Source organism: Neolamprologus brichardi, chromosome 22 (assembly GCF_056152115.1).
Source record: "Neolamprologus brichardi isolate AB-2024 chromosome 22, ASM5615211v1, whole genome shotgun sequence".
NCBI lineage: Eukaryota > Metazoa > Chordata > Actinopteri > Cichliformes > Cichlidae > Neolamprologus > Neolamprologus brichardi.
The window spans coordinates 32,030,276-32,051,044 of NC_142124.1; the positions used below are offsets into that span (position 1 = coordinate 32,030,276).

At 38.6% G+C, this 20,769-nt stretch overlaps 1 protein-coding gene across 2 annotated transcripts in view; it reads right to left on the reverse strand.

The window, feature by feature from the left end:
- The window catches only part of phf14 (PHD finger protein 14), a 129,310-nt gene that overhangs the window by 57,707 nt on the left and 50,834 nt on the right, over positions 1-20,769 (reverse strand). For both annotated transcript variants that reach the window (XM_087834494.1, XM_087834495.1), the window contains exons 12-15: positions 17,695-17,801; positions 15,667-15,798; positions 13,966-14,116; positions 352-414 (exon numbers count right to left, since the gene is read on the reverse strand). In XM_087834494.1, the coding sequence (XP_087690620.1) occupies positions 352-414; positions 13,966-14,116; positions 15,667-15,798; positions 17,695-17,801 (453 nt within the window). The remainder of the gene's footprint in view (positions 1-351; positions 415-13,965; positions 14,117-15,666; positions 15,799-17,694; positions 17,802-20,769) is intronic.

A 20,769-nucleotide genomic window follows, 5' to 3' on the forward strand; every position in this document is an offset into this window, starting at 1 on the left:
CTTGCAATCACAAACTTGGCAAAGGAGAGAAAGAAAAAGCTTAAAAACATTTGCATTCTTCCTCTTACATCCTTAAAGTATGTATTGAAATCTGTACTGTGAGGAAAGTCAGTTCCTTTAAACAATATGATTCTTCTTGAAGAAACAATTAACTATTTTTGAATTTCAATAGAGGAACAATACTGACAAATATGAGTAAGAAAAGGCAAAAAAACCCCAAAAAAACCTGGAATGACAGAATGCGACAAAGAAGCAAACGTGGGTAAAGGTAGAAGAGCTTAACTGAATGTCTCAGGAACATGTTGTTTAGAACAATATCTTTTTTTTCTGTAGAGAAATAAAGCAACAAACCTCAATTTTATCTTCTCGCTCCTCACAGACTGGAACTCTCTTCCTCTTCTGCCCTCTGGTTCTCTATTTAAAAAAATAAATTAAAAATCCGAACGGTAATGTAAATGGTTGAGATGGTAATGACATACAAAATACAAAACAATACAATAAAATTTTAAGAAAAAATTAAGACATTTTTATTTCTGGGTGGGTCAAAGCCTTGTCTGACACCTTATAGCTTGATTTTTCTCTGCTGAAATCCAGATCAGAGAAGAAATTAATTTTAGTAATCCAGGTGTTGGTTGCTTTATAAAAGGCTTTCAAGCAATGTGGCATTCTTGGTTCATTTCATTTGCCTTAGATTGTGTCCTTGAAGGAACAGGAAGGGGCTGCCAAAGGTAGCTTGAAGAAGAGACATTGTATAACATGAAGACAAGGAACTCTATGGTTCTATCTATGGAAGAATCTATAGATAGAATCTATGGAAGACTGAAATGACAAACACGTGTCTTCCTACACCCTTGGTGGTTTGTGGACTGATCTGGCTGGGTCCTGGTTCGGTTCTGAGCTTTGGCCCCTGTGGGGACGTGGTCATGGAGGGTGGGGTAATCCTTCCCTACTGCTTCCAGGTGAGCATTGCTGCCTAGGTACAGGTCTTGTTGGTTCCAGGGAGCGCGGCTGGATGTTCTGCCGTGGTCGTTGACCCACTCTCTCAGGAGTGGTGGTCTTGGGTTTCTTGGACCTCTTCTGCGTGGGAGAGTGGTGGGGGTAGGGGGCTCGGGACTCTGCCAAGTCCTGGGCAATTCTTGGTTGCTAGGGTGAACAGCCTCTAGCGGGGTTGGCTGCCTCTCGCCCTTTGGCAATGGGCACCCCATCTGAGGTCTACCTCCTGCTCGGACAGACGCGCAGTTGTCGACAAAATGTGCAGCCTCAGGTCTTCGGTACTCTTGGGGCCTGCGGGTGGGTTGATCTCCTTGATCTATCTCTATCTGCCTTTGGCTCCTGGGGGCTGTCATTGCCGCTTCCCACCCTTATTATCAAATACACTTCGTGACAAAGTCACATACACAGACACTCAGTTTCGTCAGACCCACACACACACACACACACACACACACACACACACACACACACACACACACACACACACAACAAGAAGACTGTTGATTTATGTATCTGTGCATTTTCTAATTTTTGTGTACCAGTTGCTGTATGTTTTGTTTTTTGTTGCAGCAGTTGACAGTACGGGGTCTGATCATTATCTAATTATAGTCATAGACAAACAATCTGACATAATAATAGATGAACAGTTGTTTCTATCAGTATCTTCCCTTGTCTTTATTAAACAAACTGGGTATCTATTCACAGTCCAGGCTGTATTAAAACAGTGACCATAAACACATAACAGTAAAGAGATGCATCACTATGGATGATATAATGATTAACATCCTTTTGTCTTTCCACTCCAGCTGAGAGAGATAAAATTCCAGTCACATGAAAACTTTATGTCATTATTGTTTCTCCTCTTTTAAATTTTACATTGGGTCAGTGTCAAATGTGCCAAAAAGGAGACATATGCTGTTACTTTTTTCAACAAGTCATGGACTGGAACTTTAAATATATAGCATTTTTGAAATATCTTATTTAATTATATATATTATATTATCACTAAATCATGGCATTTCAAATTATTTTCATTTAATTTAAATGCATTGGTTAGGATTTCAGATATGCTTTTACCTTCGTAAGATATTTGGTCATATCGTAATAATTTTATTAAGTTATGCACTTTGTTATATTTATGTTGTGTTTAATCTTGTTTTTTAATGTCTGCTACAACGAGAAATTGGTATTAATGTTCAAAGTTTGTTAAAGAAAGATGTTTTGGAAAAAGGATTAATCTGGGTTCATTAATCATTTCATTTGGCTCTCTATGTACGTATGACATTAGAAGCGCTGCAAAAAAACAGAAAAAAATATCAATCTGCCTCTATGTATATACAGTGGGGCAAAAAAGTATTTAGTCAGCCACCGATTGTGCAAGTTCCCCCACTTAAAATGATGACAGAGGTCAGTAATTTGCACCAGAGGTACACTTCAACTGTGAGAGACAGAATGTGAAAAAAAAATCCATGAATTCACATGGTAGGATTTGTAAAGAATTTATTCGTAAATCAGGGTGGAAAATAAGTATTTGGTCACCTCAAACAAGGAAAATCCCTGGCTCTCACAGACCTGTAACGTCTTCTGTAAGAAGCTTTTCTGTCCCCCACTCGTTACCTGTATGAAAGGCATCTGTTTGACCTCATCATCTGTATAAAAGACACCTGTCCACAGCCTCAACCAGTCAGACTCCAAACTCCGCCATGGCCAAGACCAAAGAGCTTTCGAAGGACACCAGGAAAAGAATTGTAGACCTGCACCAGACTGGGAAGAGTGAATCTACAATAGGCAAGCAGCTTGGTGTGAAAAAATCAACTGTGGGAGCAATCATCAGAAAATGGAAGACATACAAGACCACTGATAATCTCCCTCGATCTGGGGCTCCACGCAAGATCTCATCCCGTGGGGTCAAAATGATCATGAGAACGGTGAGCAAAGATCCCAGAACCACACGGGGGGACCTGGTGAATGACCTGCAGAGAGGTGGGACCAAAGTAACAAAGGTCACCATCAGTAACACACTACAACGGCAGGGAATCAAATCCCGCAGTGCCAGACGTGTTCCGCTGCTGAAGCCAGTGCATGTCCAGGCCCGTCTGAAGTTTGCCAGAGAGCACATGGATGATACAGCAGAGGATTGGGAGAATGTCATGTGGTCAGATGAAACCAAAGTAGAACTTTTTGGTATAAACTCAACTCGTCGTGTTTGGAGGAAGAAGAATACTGAGTTGCATCCCAAGAACACCATACCTACTGTGAAGCATGGGGGTGGAAACATCATGCTATGGGGCTGTTTTTCTGCCAAGGGGACAGGACGACTGATCCGTGTTAAGGACAGAATGAATGGGGCCAAGTATCGTGAGATTTTGAGCCAAAACCTCCTTCCATCAGTGAGAACTTTGAAGATGAAACGAGGCTGGGTCTTCCAACATGACAATGATCCAAAACACACCGCCCGGGCAACAAAGGAGTGGCTCCGTAAGAAGCATTTGAAAGTCCTGGAGTGGCCTAGCCAGTCTCCAGACCTCAACCCCATAGAAAATCTGTGGCGGGAGTTGAAAGTCCGTGTTGCTCGGCGACAGCCCCAAAACATCACTGCTCTTGAGAAGATCTGCATGGAGGAATGGGCCAAAATACCAGCTACTGTGTGTGCAAACCTGGTAAAGACCTATAGTAAACGTTTGACCTCTGTTATTGCCAACAAAGGTTATGTTACAAAGTATTGAGTTGTATTTTTGTTATTGACCAAATACTTATTTTCCACCCTGATTTACGAATAAATTCTTTACAAATCCTACCATGTGAATTCATGGATTTTTTTTTCACATTCTGTCTCTCACAGTTGAAGTGTACCTCTGGTGCAAATTACTGACCTCTGTCATCATTTGAAGTGGGGGAACTTGCACAATCGGTGGCTGACTAAATACTTTTTTGCCCCACTGTATGTGTATATACACACACACACACACACACACACACGGTTCGGTACGCATATGTATCGAACAATACAAAATTTTTAATTTATTTTATCAACTTTCCTTCTGACGATGCGGTCTGTGTTGAGAGCTCAATGGATCTGCGTTCGACTACTCCGCCTAGGCTGCACTGTCGAGTGCAGATCCACTGAGCACAGCGCAAGCTAGCAAGAAAGAAGCTAAGCTCATTGCAACATGGCAACTGCCTCAACGCTAGCCGAAATTGAACCTCCCCACCTTCATTCAGATCTGGCGTTTGGAACTATCTTGGTTTTCATGTGAAGAATAACCCTGATGGTAAGCGCGTCATGGACAAAAGTAGAACAGTATGTCGGATGTGCCACGCAATGCTCAATTGGTGGGAACTAGTGCGTTAGCGCAGTTAGCTTGTTAACGTGTTGACGCCTTCCAGCCCCACGCACGGGGCGATCCGTGGTAGCTCGTTAATGGAGATTTGCCGTGTTGTGGCGTTAACGTCATTTCAGATTAACGCTGACAGCACTAGTGGCAACACAACGAATATGACTGCACATTTACTCCGACATCATCCTAGTGCAAAGACAAGTGGAAGCAGACAAAAACAGCAAGCACGCATGCTACAAAAAACATGAAAGAATAAAGTTACGTTGAAACCAAGCACACCATTGTTTTTCTTGTGACATTACCAATAAGTTTGATGTGTCACATGGCCCTCTTCCTTGAAAAAACAAAAGTTGGCCGACTTCTAAATGGCCACCATGGTCACCACCCATCTTGAGGAGTTTGCCCCCTCACATATACTAATGTGCCACAAACAGGACTTTAATATCACCAACCATTCCCATTTTATTACAGGGTATCCATATAAATGGCCCACCCTGTACATATACATATATGTATTTCTTCTACATAAAATGAAAAGTATTCTACTTTCACATAGAAATAATTTTCATACAGTTTCTTCTTGGGGGCTAATTCAATTAACTTAGAAGGAAAAAACTTCATTCAGAGGGGGTGTTACTAAAAAAATGATAAGGTTTAGACTGTGAGCCAGCCAAGTAGATGAATTAAATGCTTTTATTTCGCAACTTCATTCATAGCACTGTTGGTAAACCCTTAAGCTACACTGGAAGCAATGACCAGAAACCAAAGATGGTGTCTAGAAAGCAAAAAAAGCGAATGATATTCCATGACTTCAAGCGACTACAGATGAAATACCCGTGGATGCCACAAAGTGGACAAGCATAGAAATAAACCTTTCTGGTGTCCATTCTTCTCACAGAACAAAGGATACCATAAGTTGAATACGAGTGTGAGAAAACACCTTATTTCAAGCAAATATCTGAGCTGCTGGAGAGAGTTTAAAAGGGGAAGAAAAATTGACAACATATTTAAACAGATTGTGAAAACAATCCCATCTGTCGCCTTTGGCTCAGCACCACTTGCCAGATGGAGCACTTATCATTAAGAATGTTAACTGCAAGATTGCTGCCAATTGGCTCCTTCATAGTTCCTTTTCTCCTGTGAGTGAAGCACCAAATAAAAGGCTTGACATTATTTAATAATTTTTGTATTAAAGTAGTGCCAGTTAAAGTAATCTATAAACCCAGGGAGAACAGAGTGTAGCTGGATCAGCTGAAAAATGTTCAGCCACATAGCATAGCTACTCTCAGGCTCTGCTCAGGTGAGGAAATTAAAAATGTGGGCAGTTCATACGTCCCAGGCAAAATCAATCTTTAATTAAGTACATCAGTGCATCTTTAAGAAGCATGAATTATTGCACAGGATTAGAAAAATTAACAGAGCATAAGAAGACACGCTAATTTCAATTTGCCACCTTTTTTCATTTGTCCACCTTTTTCCATAACTCAGGTAAAATTTAGGTGAAGGCGTCATTACAACAGCTTCAGTGTTCTATTTCTAACTTAAAGAACAACTGACTGTTCTTTAAGTTATACTTTGTAATTATAAATATACACTGATTGGTTTGTAATTAGGCCTTCCAACAAATTAATGTATTCTCTCAAAACTAAAGTTTCTCCATTACAAACACAGGAGAGATCTTGGTTTGTGAAGCTGCCATGTTGCCCTGACATCTTAAACACAGTGGCTGAGATAGACACCACAGTGACACCTAATTTTTTATCTGTTTGGCTAGAGACTAGCAACAAACGTAGTATGCCAAAGACAAAGGAGAAGAGAACTCATAGGTGTTCGCAACGCAAATATTAATTTGTGTCTGCACCTTCGACTCATGATATGAAGGATCATTTATCACCAAGGAAGGGGTCCCCTTCACCAAATAAGCAAAAATGTAAAGGAAAGAGGCAGCATGACTGTTGTTTTGTATTAACCGGTGTCACAGATTAACTAGTGTTGATCATGTTGTAGAATTGCTTCTCAGGAGCCACTACCAACAAAGCAGGAATGTGGTGAATACTTTGTCTTTACAAATGTGTGATGAACCGAAGATTTGAACCAAAATTTTGATTCATCAGTCCATAAAACCTTCCATCTTTTTCTCACCATTTTTGTAGCAACACACTACTTTCTGCAGTACAATACTGTAGTTTTCAAGGCTTGATCAACCTCTATTGCTGAGGAACAGCTTTAAATTGTTAATCTATGTTGTGTTCCCTGAAAAAGGCCTTTTTGTATAATTCTGTTATTTTTCACTTTTGGTTAACCTTACCTTTAAAACAAACAAACAAACATACATTTGTACCTTTGTACTAGAGCTGGGCGATAGAACGATAACGATATGTATTGCGAAATAACTTTCTCTCGATAGAAAAGTTAAACTATTGCGATAGGCCTCACCGCTCTTGTCCTCTTAAAAAAAAAGAAAAAGAAGAACAGCCAATCCAAATTAAGTAGCGCAGAGCCGAACCAATCACAGCCGCAGCGTCACATCACGTGACTTGTTACGTACGGCACAAGTGCCAAGCCGCACATGTGTATTTGTTTGGGAAGCAGTCAGCCGCCGTGCCGCCCGGATAATGGAGGAAATGAGTGCCGACTAGAGAAAAATCAACCGAGAGCGTGACCGAAGAGAAAACAGATGATGGTTCCAATGCCGGAGAGATTGTCGAACGGAAGAGCCACAGAAGTTCGGTAAAGTGAAGGTATTTCGGCTATTTCAAGTCTGACAAAAAACAGAGTAGCGCGCACTGTAAATTGTGCCGAAAGGAAGTCTGGAAATACAATAAACCGGTGTGATTATTTCACATTTTACTTGTGAGCACATTTAAATCTTACAAATATAGTTATTTGGCTTATATCGTGATATATATTGTTATCGCCTGAAATGAAAAAAACATATCGTGATATGAAAAAAATCTTATATCACCCAGGTCTACTTTGTACCATTTCAAACTATTCATTGGACTTGAACGACATGAACTGTAATAAATAACTGAGAAAAATTGGGGTGTTCTAAAACTTTTGACTGGTAGTTTATATTTGTCAAAGTTACATGCTTCAAAACATTAAACCAATTTTAGCATTAGACAAAAATAATCTGCGTAAATACAAAATCCAGGTTTTCAATAATGATTTCATTTATTAAGGGAAAAAGCTAGCCAAACCTTCCTGGTCCTATATGAAAAATCAACTGCCCCTTAAACCTAAGACATAGGTGTCAAACTCTGGCCCGTGGGCCAAATTTGGCCCGCAGCCTAATTACATTTGGCCCGCGAAGCCATACCAAATTACTATTAGAGCTGGCCTACTGGTATTATACAGCTAATATATATATATTGTTTAGTATTAAGCTTTGCTTGTTCCATATTCAGTTTTTCAGCAAAACGTGTTTGAGTCCATAAGAAAAGATTCATTCTTATATCTGGAGGAATAAATATATTTCAATAAATATTAACGTTAGCCCGCGACTTTGTTCCAGTTTTGAATTTTGGCCCACTGTGTATTTGAGTTTGACACCCCTGACCTAAGAGATGGTTGTACCACCCCTGGCAGCAAGGGTCAAGCACTTGTGATAAACGGCAATGAGTCTTTCACATCGATGTGGAGGAACTTTGGCCCACAATTTTTGGCAGAATTGCTTTCATTCAGGCACATTCAAGGGTTTTGTCCCACCAGTCCGCAGAATATTTCCCCAAAAGTCTTGGTTATCATCAAAATGTGTTTTGCCTTGTGTTCATTTTGGCCAGCTATGGAACTCTCCCTTGGATATTTTTTCCCAGTGTATGTCTCATTGCTGAATCAAGAACACTAACCTTAACTGAGACAAGTGAGGCCTGGAGATATTGTTCTGGATTCTGACACCTTATCCAGGAGGTCATGACCCAATGTGTTATTACAATAATTTTGATAGAAAGTTTGAAAGTTCGCCACAGTTTTCTCCATTTTTGTGGATAAGGGCTCTTACCTTGGTTTCCCTGGAGTCCCAAAGCCTTAGAAAGGACTTTGTAACCATTTCCAAAATCGCAAATGTCAATGATTTTGTTTCTCATCAGTTCTTGCGCTTGTTTAATTTTATCAGACAGGTTACACTTGAATAACTTCTCAGTTCAAGAGTTTTGACAGCAATCAGGGTAGGGTGCGGATAGTGAAACTGATATTCACTGTGATTAATCATAGTTAATGCATTTTAGTCACTCGTTGGTAAAATACCCCATGTTACAACCCTGTTGACAACAGCCAGCTCCGTAGAGGCCACAAAGGTGACATTTAGGTCTTTAGGTCGTGGCAAAATTCACTTTTTTTCTCCTTTCATTGTTTATTTTGTTTTTGTTTTGTTTGGAAAGGAGATTGTGTCAAAGTCACATGCACTCTACTGGAAGCTGGGCACAGTTGGAATCCTGCAATCTAAAGTGCCTTTATAAAGTGCCTTAAGTGCCTTTATTTATAGGTGCAGCTATTTTTTCTGTCACTTTCAGTTTTTTATATGTTTCAATGATGAAAGCTTCTGCTTTAAAAACAAAACAAAAAATGGTTGCTTGTTATTACATAATAGTTCACAAGCAGAGCTGGATTGAGGTTTAGGATCTTCTAAACTAAAAGAAACAGGATGAAATAATTTGGAATTTATTTTGGGTAAGTCCTATATTATTCCCATGTATAGGCAGATTGTGGTTGTGAATTGCTCCTGCATGAAACTCAGTGTGAGAACTTCACACGGTCTTCAGTAATCAAACATATGTAGCTATGCAGCATTAAAAAAATAGGTCTCATTGGCCGACTTTAAAAGGTTTTCCTCCAGTACACATTACTACCTACAAGCTGCAAGACTTGTAGTTAGGTGTCATTTAGCGGTGTTAAGCCTATTGCCAAAGGAAAATGTCTGTGTATACAAACACAGACACACACACACACTTGAGCCATTAAGGCCAGCAGGAAGTCGATTTGCCAGTCCTGATAAATTGAAACATGGCTTTAGAGAAGTGCCAGTGCTCTCTGCCTTCATAAAAGCATTAAAAATGCAAAGCAGGGGGCTTTCAGCAGCTGCCATTGCTCACCTTGAATTTGAAGATAAATACTGCACTGAAATGCCTAAGTGGCTGGGGCTGCAAGGAAAATCAGAAAGCGGCTTAATCCTCAAGATCTCCAGCAGTGTTCTCGGCACATGTCTGGGGCCAAACTGCCACTGTGTTCTAACTAGAGATGGACCGATCCGATATTACGTATCGGTATCGATCTGATACTGACCTAAATGACTGGATCGGATATCGGAGAGAAATAAAAAATGTAATGCGATCCATTAAATATCAAAAAAGCACCTCACAAAACTTGCGACATGGCGTAACTCGGCTCATAACCATAGCACGTTGGAGCAGTGTGCATCACGTCATAGAGCGGCTGTGGCGTGCGAGACCTGTCAGCGGTCTGGTTGAGTATTTGTAACCTCGCTACCAAACCGGCATTTCATCTCCGAGAAAGTTATCCAAGAGAGAAGTAAAGCAAGAGTGTAAGTTCATCTCTGAATGTTTGTAAAGCATTCCAGCGTTAAGCTTAACAACCATATATGGAGAGACTGCCTCTCTCTCTCTCTCTCTCTCTCTCCTGTTGCTACTTCAATGTGAAACTGATCAATGATCAGCTGATCGGCTTTTCTGTCGCGAGTCCGTCTCTCTTGTTTGTTTATCGCCCACTTTGCACCAGAAAGAGGAAACCAGTGGCTGAACAACAGCAGCACGTTTAACCTTGATAAGCTGCTGTTACAATTTATTTAATATTACTTTCTACACCAGGATCTTTTTCTACGTAGCTGACGGCTGGTAACTGTGCAGGGGCGGATCTAGCAAAGTTTAGCCAGGGGGGCCGATAGGGCATGAACAGGGAAAAGGGGGCACAAAGACATACTTTTCTTTCTTATTCTCATTTAAAATGTCGAGCTTTTAATAAATAATTATCTGAATTTTACACCCAAAGTTTTGATCTGATGTAAAATGTATAGAAGTCCATTACTGTATATAGTAACTGTTAAGTCTAATATACCCTAGTAAGCTATACTACTTTTTCCTTTGGGAAGATACCATCTGTGCAGTCTGCAGTTCTGTTGAAGAAAGATGTTGAATCTATTTAATATTTCTTGAAAAATAATTTATTTCTGTGCATTTTTTTCCCACACTGCATCAAATTAAAGTTGATTACGTCGATTAAGCATCATGAGGTGGAGAGTGTGGGGTGGGTCCCTATTTTTTTTTGCTGGGAGTTTGCAACCCTATTAGTTAGGTTGCTTACTCTTTAAAATACCAGAATAGGGAGGATGGTGCAGGTTTAAGTTTATAAGATTGATCAGTATTGCTGAACTATGAAATATTTTGGGTGCAGTGTATGTTTTGCATACAGGTATAACAGAATAGCTTTAGTGTTTTTTTGTTGTTTTTTTAACTTGACTATGAACTTATACAAAATGCAGCAAGATATTAAAAAAACAGTTTTATTGATTAAAAAACACACTGTATCGGATTCATATCGGTATCGGACATAAAAAAGTCGTATCGTGCCATCTCTAGTTCTAACATACTCCCATTTCATAGATAGACTTCAGGCTCTTGTCACCACTCTGTGTTACTGACTCAGCTGGAAGAACCCAATGGAAAATGTTCTTGAATTCCAAGTGAGAACCTCTAGATCACATATTGACTAGAGAAAAAACAATTACTAACAATTCATGAAATGGATGAATGAAGGACTGTTTATTTGAAATAGTTTTGGTGATTTGCAGTATAAAAAGTCTGAATGATCAAATTAACTGTAAAACTAAAATCTAGTCAAAAGAATTGAAATGAAAATGAAATTCAGTTCAATTCAATTCAATTTAGCGGCTGACTGTTAGCTGAAAGCGGCAATTTTGAGTGACTGTCTCTGTGCCTAGAACGATGGGGGAACAATGTCTGTCTGGAAACTACAGTCATCATCTACAAATTACTAGACTTGGAGACACTTTTGTTGTAAAAACATAACATGCTTCTTTATAATGCCTAAACAGAACTCTAAACTGACTAGCAATCACCAGGTTTGCTGGTGCAAGTGTGAACTAGCTCATGATTATTTCCAATGTCTTCAGTTCTAATCTCCCTGATAACCTTACAAATCTGTACTTAGGACTTATTCCAGAACTTTTAACTGTACAGATAAATACTTTGTGAAAGTTATGTTACCAACCAGCAAAAAAAGAAATCCTCAAAACTAGCTTTTTATTTATTGATATTATGAAAAACGTATATATATATATATATATATATATATATTAAAGCAGATGACATATGCTATAAATCTCCAAAAATCTCCAAAAGGACTGTGCGATATGACGAAATATATTGGATGATTAAATTAAAACAATGAGTGAAGATGAAGCAGAACCAGTCCACATGGAAAAGAAATAGAAAAAACTTATAAAAGACTTGCATCAGATGTGGCCTACTTCATATAGGCTTCATATATCATACTTCATATAAGGCTTATATGATTTAGTCATGAAAGTGGCCACTTTCATATATTGTTTTAGTAAGTTTTCAAAACATACAAGTTTCATTTATATACTTTATATTTATATTTACTTTATTAACTTTTCTCTAGGGATCTTATATCTTTTTTTTCACTCTTGTATGCTTTTCATACAAGTTTCATGCAAGACAGATACAAACTTTATAAGATTTATATAAATCTTTTCCATATGGGAGGTAGCTCCAAACAGAAAAAAGCAGTCAAAAAACGAGGGGCTGCCTCTGTAGCATGGAAATGGTTTGGTTATGAAGTCTGACACGGACCAGATAAAACTGTACTCTGCAATTATGCTGCAAACCGGTCCCCACCTCAGACTCAAACACAGCAAATCTCTTCTACCACCGACGCAAAAATCATGTGAAAGAGTATGAAGAGAGTTTACGAATGAGAAGAAAAAAAGAGCTGCCAGGTGCTCCAAATAAACCTTAGACTCAAACGTTAGAGCAGGCTTTTCCCCGCAGCACGCCGCGTAATAAATACTCACAAAGAAAATGGCGGCCCAAGATTCACAGAAAACGCACTATTTTGTGATATAAATGCTTCAATCGCTATCAGTTTGACTCTAAAGTGCTGTACTGTATGTTTGTAAGTTTTCTCCCCAACAAACACAACAATGTCGACAAAACATCATCACCTTTCGCCTTCGGCTTGATTCTATAGTACTGCATTTATTTTTCTACAAGGTTTGAACTTAGAGTTTAAACAAGAGAGGAAAGTGTGAAAATGTTCCTGCCTGTCTGAGAAAAGTGTATAAAGTGTGTAGTGAGGGTCTTTACAGCCTTAAAACATCTATAATAATTGTAAAAAATAAAGTCGGCTACTTTGCAGATCATTTATCGCAGGTTATTGTTAGAACGTAACTACCGCGATAACGAGGGACCACTGTAGTTATATACAGTTAGCTAGTGAAGCAGACTGCAAAACCTTGATGATCACACAATTTTTTTAATTATCTTTTTTTTTTTGCAGACAGGAAATACTGTATATGATTTGGTTGATTTTATCCCAAAATCTCTTGTTTCTTCCTTTTCTGTGCATCTTACCTGTTGTTTGACTGTTTAATTTGGAAAATAGAAGTAAAAGAAAGAAGAAAAAAAACTATCACCATGTGGGCAAAAATACGTTTGCCTTAGAGGCCTGGATACAACACACACACACACACAAAAAAAACAACAAAAAAACAACAACATATGTATATACATATATAAATAAATAAATAAATATGTACACTGATAATAACTTTGAGCCAAATGTGGTCATATCTAATCTGATATTTGTATTTGATTAGAAATGTACAGACTAGTGTCCAGCTTTAATCACAAGCGGCTTAACTTTTTACTTTAGCATCAACACCATCTGGAACCAGAAAGATGAAACCTTAAAAAAGTAGACCAAGTGACGGGTTGCAGAAAGTCAATAAATATGCCGTCTTTTAGCTTAAAAAAACAATAAATGTCAAAAGGGTTTAACATTCTGTTTCTTTGGGTTACTCACTGTACTTCTGAGCCGACGTGCTGGTTTTTAAATTCCTATTTATAACCACAAAATCTATACACATAAACAAAGTTATCTTTGCTAGAGATCAAAATTACTGAGACTGAGGATTTTAATGAGTAACAGCACAGATTTTAAAACATGTCTCTATGAAGCCCATCTGTTTAGTCTGTTCAAACTGGGTTTGTACCTTCCTGCTCTTGTTTCTCATCAAATACAGTGAATCAAAAAGGAACAACTTTTTGATTCAAGTTCATTTTCTTTTGAGTTCCACCAGGAGAACACCTGTGTGTGTTTGTTGTATGCAGTAACACTGTTTATATTGCGCTTGCATGAGATCACCGTGTGCAACGTACTGATAACCTTAGAAGAAGAGGGAACTAATGGGAACGCAGGTTAATTATTTGTAATCAATATGAATGTGTCAGTTAGCCAGTGACAACATGAGATACACTGTAATTAGAGTGGAGGAACAATAGAGCAGGCAAACCTTTCGCACATTTTAGCTAATATGAGCTGGTTCCAGTGTGTCAGTACACACAGTGCCTCTTACTTGATGTTTCTTGGGCTCTGGTGACATCTCCTGTGGGATGAATTTGATCGGTCCTTTGATCTGCCTCCTGGACCTCTTGGTGCCATCTGGTAACGTCTCCATGGCAATATCAGCTTCATCGCTGCTGGCTTGGTCACACTCAGAGCATTGCCTAAGGAAATTGAAAATGACTTGACTCATTTAATTGAATTAATTTTTTTTTTTTTTTAAATCATACACCTAAATCTTCAGTCTTTAATGTAACGATTAGTTGATTGTGTTTACAAACAGACAATGCGGTGAACATCGCAAATTAGCTCGCATAGACACATTAGTTGTGCCGCTTCTTAATAACGGTATCTTAGCTAACAACCCCAACTACCAGATTCAACTTGTAATTGGCTAAAAATCACTTAGCCTACTGGTGAGAGGGACGTAGCTAGCTGTCAGTTTTTTCAAACAATGTTAAAATTTGCACATTCCGACCCTTCAAATGCTTCAGGAGCTCTCCGCTCAGCGCAGCAACTGTTAATATAGAGCGTTATTAAATTTATTGCTAATGCAATCATATGGCACATTGACTTCTGAGGAAATTTTAGATGGCACTCGTCATCAAAAAGGTTGCGTACCCCTGGTCTAGCATAAACATAATATACAGTTCCCTGTTAGTGTAGGAAATGGAAATCAGCCGAGACAGCTCTGAAACATCTGCTTACATCTCGTTGGATTCATTTACGTAAATCAAAAAAGAGCAGCAGGTCATCTGCCTGGACAGTAAGAATTTGCCCCGCTCACATTAAAAATTATTGCGAGTTGTGCTTCTTTTCTCCATGCTGAGCCATTACAACCGATGTTAGAGTTTCCCACCTGCTGAATGTCATTTTAACCCCTGACTGTTCAGATGTGGAGACAAACTAACACTCGTAGGCAACAGAAAATAGCTATTTTTTAAAATTATTTTACTCATTGTTTTCTACATAATAGAATCAAGCTGAGTACATTATGAGTACATTCAAATTAGAATGTAGATTTGAATAACATTTGTATTCTAATGTAGTATTAATTCAAAAATTAAATACAAAAATATGAATACTGCAGAAGATTTAATTACTTAGGTAGAATTGTCATTCAAGGAGCTACTTTTTACTTTTTCACTTTTAACTGAGTAAGGAAGTTTAGTATTTTTAAACACAGGTTTCTGTACTTTTGCTTAAGTAAAGAGTCTCAGTAAATTTGCCGCTTCTGGTTATTATAAATCTCTGGCTCTCTTCCACAGCGTGTCTTTGTCCTGTCTTCTTCCCCTCACCCCCAACCAGTCGCTGCAGATGGCCGCCCCTCCCTGAGCCTGGTTCTGCTTGAGGTTTCTCCCTGTTAAAAGGGAGTTTTTACCTTCCCACTGTGGCCAAACGGCTTGTTCATAGGGGGTCATATGATTGTGGTTCTCTCTGCTTTCTCTGAATTATTGTAGGATCTTTACTCTTCTTTTTAATATAAAGCCGCTTGAGGCAGCTGTTGTTGTGTGCTATATAAATAAAATTGAACGAACTGAATTGCACTTAAGGAAATGAGAAATGGGGCTGACGTGTGACTTTCACTAATGACTGTTTTGTGCCAGTTTTATCTCATATGACTCACAACAACGGATGCTGTCAGCTGCTCAAATTAGATCACTTTTCATGGTGTTTAGGGGAGAGCCTCAGGGTCCACTTAAACCCAACTTACCAATAGCTGTTCTTGGTCTTCTTGGGCATTCGTGTTAGCGGTGGCTCCAGGCAGCCCAGGTGGTAGTAGAGCTTGCATGTGTCACACAGTACAAGCAGATGTTGGTCCTGGTTTTTTTTACAAATTCCGCAGCTGCAGAAATACATCAGGTTTCAGTGAGTATGAGAAATAATGAGCATGAGAAAAGGTTGTTGCTTTTTGTTTTATAACGAAATTTCTCTAACTGTATAATGAATTCCAACAGGAAAGAGCGTCCGTGTTTTACAGATGATACTCACTGATATATCGCTCTTTTGATCTCCTCTGTACATATTGAAAACAATTTGATTCATCACTCCGTAACACCAGTTGCCACTGATTTTCAGTCCAGTTATGCTATTTAAGTATAACCTCATTTCCCCATTTCCCTTCCTTAAGAAGGGCTTCTTGACAGACACCCATCAAGTGAGACCTTTTCTTATTAGGCTTCAGTAAACAGCTGATGGATCAGCTGAAGGGCCAGATGCTTCTGTCGGGTCCTATGTCAGGTTTTTGTTTCCCATTTCTTAAAGACTTTCACAGACGTTGTTTATCAGCTACAGGTAGCTTTTAGGCACGATCTGATATCCTCGTGTTGGTGTTGTTCCCAGATCATCATACTAAAGGTTGTTCCAGGATCAACATTGCAAGTGACCAATCAGAATGTTGTGATGTCATACTTTTGCGACTTCGGGAAAAACCGGCGTAAAACAAAAAACTGTACTTAAGCTGCGAGAAACCGCCTTTGTCCGCCGATCAACGGACCCTAACCCTGACCCTTTAATAAATGGTAAGCAGAATTGATATTGTCCTTACAACATTGGAATTTCATAAATGCACGAATGGGTTGGTGCGCAAAAGAATAACGTCACAACAATGTGATTGGTCACTTGCAATGTTGAACCTGGAACAACATTTTCATGATGATCTGGGAACAACACCAACACGACGATATCAGATCATCCAGCTTTTAGACCCATCACTTCCACATGCACTACTCCAATTTCCTCAAATATTGCATGGGCACACTTCATCCACACTGAGATATCCCATGTTGTCAGCTCAAGCTCTTTGGGAATCACTGTGATGGTGCAAAAGTTTTATATTATAGAAGTCTGTCAGGCTGTTATCTTTGGTATTTTATAGAAATTTGATTTTGGGTTTAAAACAGAAAGATGTCCTTCTTCACTTGCATTAACATGTCTTCAGACCTGAAACTGGGTTTTTCAAGGAACAGCTACTAAATGAACAACTTACACTTGGAAGCGGCTTAAGGTGTTTTCCTTGCATAATCAGTCAGTGGATAATCAGGGAACAGATCTCATCTGACCATGAAATTGCTTGTCAGACAACTGTTGCGTTTTTAGCCTCTGGAAATATGGACTGAGAATAAATAAAAATGGCAGCCGCCAGTTTTACCCCTCAGTCTCCTAGCAGTTGTACCTATGGGACAAGTTTGAAAATTCTAGGTAACTTCCTTCTGGAGTTATCACAATCACAGTATTTTCAGAAAACCTGACCTCTCATCTTAATCATAAAGTCGAGGACGCTGAAATCCAAACTCATACAAAATCTTTAGTAGTAGATATTAATTTTAAAATTATAGATTGTGAATGCGATAACTCAAGAATGAGGCAAACTTGGGTGTCCACACTGCCCGCCTGCTCACCTACTTGGCAGTTTGACAACAATACCTCATTAGCTTTTTATGGCTAAGGAGTGAAAATGGCTCCAATTCCAAACCAATTAATGCAATGCTTTTGTTAACTCCTTGAATTAAAGCTTGAAGTCTGAACAAAAAGAAGAAAAATAAAAAATGACTGCGGTGCCCATGGGCAGAATGACAAAAACAAGTATAAAATACTTATTTGAGCTAAATGCATCAGATTCAGAAAAATTCTCCTTCGAAGCACTGAAGATGACGGATAAAAAACACAATCTACATTTTACCCATTTCATTAACCTTTGCCTTTCTTGCTCCATCATGACTCAAAGCTATTGTGTGTTTACCTGTAGAGGATCGCTGGCAGACTAGATGCCTTCCCTTGGGTGCCTCCTTCCTTCTTGCTGGGCTTCCTTTCTTTTGGGGCCTTCAAGATTGGTGGAGTATTTAATTTCTACCAAAAAAAAAAGAAAAAAAGAAACACACACACAAAAAGTTTGATGAATATTTAATATACGTGAAAAGTAACTTATACTTCACTGCGAAGTAGATTTTATAAAAAGTAAGACAAATAAGATTTTCTTTGAAAAGGGAATACACAGCTCATCATAGTATTCAAGTCAGTTCAATTTCTGAAATATTGATGTAGTCAGTTAAGTAGCAGGGGGTTCCCAGATGCTTTGAAAATGAACAACATTTGCACTAGAATGGTAATAATGAGACAACCCCCAAAACAGAAATTTTTCATATTTTTTCCCCCAGTTTTTCAACTCCAGGAGTTGGACTACTCGTAGCCCAGCAAGTATCTGTTTGCAGTGGGTCCTGCAAGCACATACTTCAGAGGTTTCCCTTAGGCAGTATTATTAGAAGGGAGAGCTTACATTTTCATTGTAATACTATGGAGCCCCGCAGGGGACATGGGAGAAAAAAAAATGAAGACGGACTTTTGCGAGATCTCGCAAAAGTTTTGCGATATCTCGCAAAACTAACTCGGGATCTAGCAAATCTTGCTGCTAATGAAGATGCACACAAAAGCACACACACTGGAATATAAATTTTGATCATGTTTGTGGTCATTTCAGTGGTTATTTGGTCATTAAATTGCCTTTCTGGCCACTAACACACCATGTGTGATTTTCTTTTTGGCCATTCATCCAAAAAACATTAAATAACGTAAAAATAAATAATTGTTACTGGTAGTGGTACTGCCCTGCAATGATGATTAAAAAAAAATTTGGTTTCATCATTCATATGCTAATGTGAACTTCATTGCTATTTTCCCCCAAAAGCGTAGTAATAATACATAATCTGACTGGTATTCAAAGGGTATAATTTCTGAATTTGAATTCTACTTTGGTTTTCATGACTAGGACCAGTGTTAATTTAAAAAAACAAGTCAATGAAAGTAGAAAAATGTTTTAATATATATTAATTTTATAGCATTTTGTGAACGTAAACAGGAGGTGGCCATTTTTTTGTATTTTTTTGTTTTTCTGTCACTGCACAAAAAACAAAGATGCATAAAACTCATTGATAATTTTAATTATTGCTATGCATCTAACCTCCACCATGGTTAGAAAAGAAATCATTTTGCATGTATTATTTAGAAAAAAAATAGAGATTTTATGATTTTTATCCCTATGTAAATCATTACAATTATGTGATTTAACTGGCATTTAAAGGGTTAAAATTCTGAATTTGAATGAAATTTTAATTTTCCTGAATAACACTGCTGCCAATTTAAAAAATTAAGTCAATGAAAGTGGAATTTTTTTAAAATATATATTAATTTTATAGCATTTTGTAAATGTAAACAAGGGGTGGCCATTTTTGGCCACGAACAAGCTGAGAGGGAGTTTTTATGTTTTTGCTCTCCCTGCACAAAAATAATGCATTATAATCAATGTTGATGTGAATCAATTACATGTCGGAAGTGTGAATTTATCATGGTGGAAGCAAAACAGCAAAAGTAAGAGGAAATTCCTGACGATGTTTATGTGAAGCGAAATGTGAATCATAGTTTCGATCTTCTTTCTCTGCTGGTTCAATCAATTTTGGTTGGAGAGAGATAAAACTTGCAGCTTCAGAATCTAGCGCAGAAACACAAAGCACCTGGCACCGTTTCAAAATCAGTGAGCTGTCGGCTTTCAGCCCCAACAGCGTGTCCGTGTCCGCGTGTACGTGCCGCCAGGTGAGAAAGGCGACAGCTCACTGATTCGGATGCGTCGGGTCCGCGTTTTGTGTTTACGTCTTTGTGCAGAATCCGTATACCTGCTCTCATTTACTGTTTTAGCTGTTTGGCGGTTGTAGAAATTTTGTGAGGTTTAACCTGAGATTCTGGTGGTTCGGACAAAAAAAAATTATATTTAAAAATCGATTCAGGATTTTAATGAATCGATATCACGTTATCCAATCCAGAATCGATTTTAATCGCTAATCAAGACCCACCCCTACTGCAAATACATAAAATTGTGAGATTTGAGGTTGTCTTCCACCTAGTACAGTGGACAAACAAACTGGTGTTTAAGGGGTTAAAAATGTAATTTAAGTAATAACTATTTTATATTTATGAAAAGAACTGAAGGTAGTTAAAAAGCATTATGTGGAAAAAATGGCAATAAAACATAAAAAATTATAAAAAATTGCAGATCTAATCTGTTGGTGGACACTTTTGGCCACGAACAAGCTGAAAGGGTTGTGAACAAACCCAGAAGGTTAAAGTCTGGGTTCGTCCATACGCACAAACATCAGAAACTAACTAATAAATACAAAGAGTGAATAACAGCTCACCAAGTGCTCTATTTGTACAAACAGGTTTGATCGTAGTTGAAGAACAATTTTACCCACTAACTTGATGCAACAGAAAGCACAGTGAGCATTTATTGAACATCTTTGTTTTTGCCTGAGGGTTTGGTCTCAACAATATTAGCTGAAGCAGTCCTTTGCAAGTCTCCTCAAAGCAGAGAAGGGAAAAGGGAACCTGTTGTGTATGGTAGGTGAAAAGCGGCAGCAGATACATTCAAGTCTCCCCTGCATCTCAGGTGTAGTGCTGCCACGCAGGTTAATTAGAAAACTTATCTCGCAGGGATTCAGTCTCTCGCTAAACAGACAAGGTTTTCCCCAAGGAAGCTCTAATCTGAGCATTCTCACTCTGCCTGCACCGCTGAAGGAGCATCTCCAGAGGGAAACCTGATAGATGGGAGGGGCAGGTGACCAAAGCACAAGGGCTTGCTGAGGCCATCTCTTTAACTAAAACTAAAGTCTGCCAGCGTGTAAGAACGAGAAAATGTCGCCACTGACAATATAGAGCAGTTTGGTTAACAAGCTTCATCAGACAGACAAAGAAGTTTAAAAGTACACATTCAAACAATGAGTTTGAACAATTTAAATAACAGTTCAGTAAGCTTTTGCAAAATGGACAC